Raw genomic sequence first — 2,500 nt, forward strand, 5'->3', positions numbered from 1 at the left:
ATGGCCTTCCTGACTACGACCTGAGGTTTACTCCCTCGGCGACCGAGACGCGAGGAGCACAGCCACCCCAAGCACCCCCAACAGCAAGCTGGCCGAATTCTGCTTGGACCGGTGCGTGAACTGGCTCGACAAGGTGGGTCAGGTCGTCTCGAAGAACGCTCCGAAAGTCACTGGTGGGGTCTTTAAACCGATCATCCTTTCCACTGGTGGCCTGATGAGCAGGAGCACAGCAGACGAATGGAAGGAGTGGAGGGAGGCGATGCCGGTGGGGGGGTTCGAGAAAATGGAGAAACGGATTGGTGTCGAGTTAGTAAAGGCGAGGGCTAGGACGCTGGTCTTGTGAGGAAGAGGAGGTTGGATTATTTTTTCTTTTCTTTAAAAAGTTGTTTATTTAAGTAGTTTCTTTAATTCGGGCAACCCACACGACAACCCAATAAATTAAACAACGAAAAATGCAACCTCTATAACCCTCAATAGCTCTGGCTGGTACAGATGGGCAGAAACTCACCTTGCTCCCACGGCATACATCCCTCCCAATAAGTATCTGCAGATGGCGAATAAACCCCATGCTCTGCGCAAATATATTGAAGGCTGACGACTTTGATGTTATGATCCACCCCATAAACGCTCCGAAAAGGTTTCCATCCCTTACGTTTGACCGTTGACTGGCAGCCGGCCTTTGGGCATTTGTCGAGAACCATTTCAGGATAAAAAAGAGGATGTACGACTAAAACAGGTTCTACGAGAAATGAAGAAGGATTGGCAGAGATGCTTTTGCCGCGGAACTGCAATTCCTCAAGAGAGGGAGGACTGAAGAGGGGACCATAGAAGGGAAACGACGATGGGGTACAGCCTGACTGAAAAGGAATGGAGCTGTCAGCGATCGTCGCCTGCGTGCACTAAGCACGGAACTCACCTGATCCTTCAGACGCTCAAGTACTGTCATATACTCTAGGACGCTGGCCACGAAGTCCATTTGTTGCAGAGTACCGTGACATTTATCCTTTATCCACCTGTTTCTCCTGTTTTCGATGCTGGCATCCGAGAGGTCTCCTCCTTTCCAATCTACAATCCAATTATTGGCGTTCTTTCTCTTTTGCGATTCGTCGTCTCTTTTCTCGCGACCCTTACAAGCCTCGCGGAGCTGAAGTCGAACCACTGATATATTGAATGATATGGATGACATGTTTCAAATTCAGAGTGTGACGAAGCGATTGTCGAGTAAATGAATGTATCGTGAAGAAGTGTAAAATAGATGAATGTCGAATAGAGGAAGAGATATAACGGTTATAATTAATTTTTAATTGCATCAACTTATATGCATCAACTTAATGAATTAATTATTGTTACCAAATGTTGCGGCGGCCGCCGGATGTTACCAGATTTGGACCCTGAGAATCTGGTAAATCTGGTAAGGCGCTGGGGTCCGGATGTGAGTAGGGTGCTCATACGCACACAGTGCCTTCCCTGTTCCCCCCTGCTCCCTCCTGGAACCCCCCGCCGGAGCACGCCGGTGCAGCTCGCTTGTCGTCGTCTGCTCCCTTCAAATTCTAGGCGTCGCATTCCCACAGTGACGCTTTGGAGGACTTGCAAATGGGCCTATGGCGACTCGTCCGACCTTGTGTGTGGCGACAAAATCCTTCAATCCTCTCAAGGTGTTCGACAGGGTGACCCCTTTGGCCCTCTCTTCTTCTCAATCACCCTCCGACCAACCTTGCACGCCCTCAGTCAATCGCTAGGTCCGTCTACGCAAGCGCTCGCTTATCTCGATGACATCTACCTCTTCTCAAACGACTCGCAAGTCCTCAGCAAAACTACCCAATTCCTCGCCGACAAGCAGCACATCATCAAGCTCAATGAAAAGAAATGCAAGTTAATCAGCTTCGATGAGATCAGGCAGGAGGGCTTCAAGATGCTAGGGACGATGGTAGGTGGTAAGGAGAAGCGGGCGGAGTTTCTGGAAGGCAGGATTCGGAAGGAAATGGCAAAGGTGGGCAAGCTCAAGGATCTTCCACATCAACACGCGCTCCTTCTATTACGCTTCTGCATTCAGCAAAATCTACGACACCTGCAGAGAAGCCTGCGCTCGGACGACCTTGTAGACCTATGGGAGAGGCTGGACACGATGCTATGGGAGGAGGTGAAAAGAATGAGGATGAGGCAGCGAGAGGATACGGCGGAAGAGGAGGCTCTCGGGAGGTCATTGTCGAAGCTACCAGCACGACTGGGCGGACTAGGTCTACTTTCCTTCAAAGATGTAGCCCCCCTTGCTTACCGCTCGGCAGCCGAGGCCTCCGACACTCTCCTCGATAACCTAGGTCTCCTTTCTTCGCCAGAGGAACCTCCAACTCCGGTCCCCCAACGAACTCGATGCGCAGAACTCTGGGAATCGCAACAGGAAGCCATCCTACATAATCTCGGCGACACTGAACGCAAGCGACTCACCGAGAATGCCTCCAGACTCGGCCGAAGTTGGTTATCAGTCATCCCTTACCTTCAG

The 2,500-nt window shown here is 50.8% G+C and overlaps 1 protein-coding gene across 1 annotated transcript in view; it reads left to right on the forward strand.

The window, feature by feature from the left end:
* Nucleotides 1–1,430: 1,430 nt before the first annotated feature.
* Nucleotides 1,431–2,500, forward strand: part of CNBH0010 (hypothetical protein) — a gene marked incomplete at both ends in the record, with an annotated part of 1,559 nt that continues 489 nt past the window's right edge. Inside the window, 2 exons of the mRNA XM_768983.1 lie at nucleotides 1,431–1,432; nucleotides 1,555–2,500. The exon at nucleotides 1,555–2,500 is cut by the window's right edge and continues 489 nt beyond it. Coding sequence (XP_774076.1) covers nucleotides 1,431–1,432; nucleotides 1,555–2,500 — 948 coding nt within the window. The remainder of the gene's footprint in view (nucleotides 1,433–1,554) is intronic.

This window comes from Cryptococcus neoformans, chromosome 8, assembly GCF_000149385.1.
Source record: "Cryptococcus neoformans var. neoformans B-3501A chromosome 8, whole genome shotgun sequence".
In the NCBI taxonomy this organism is placed as follows: domain Eukaryota; kingdom Fungi; phylum Basidiomycota; class Tremellomycetes; order Tremellales; family Cryptococcaceae; genus Cryptococcus; species Cryptococcus deneoformans.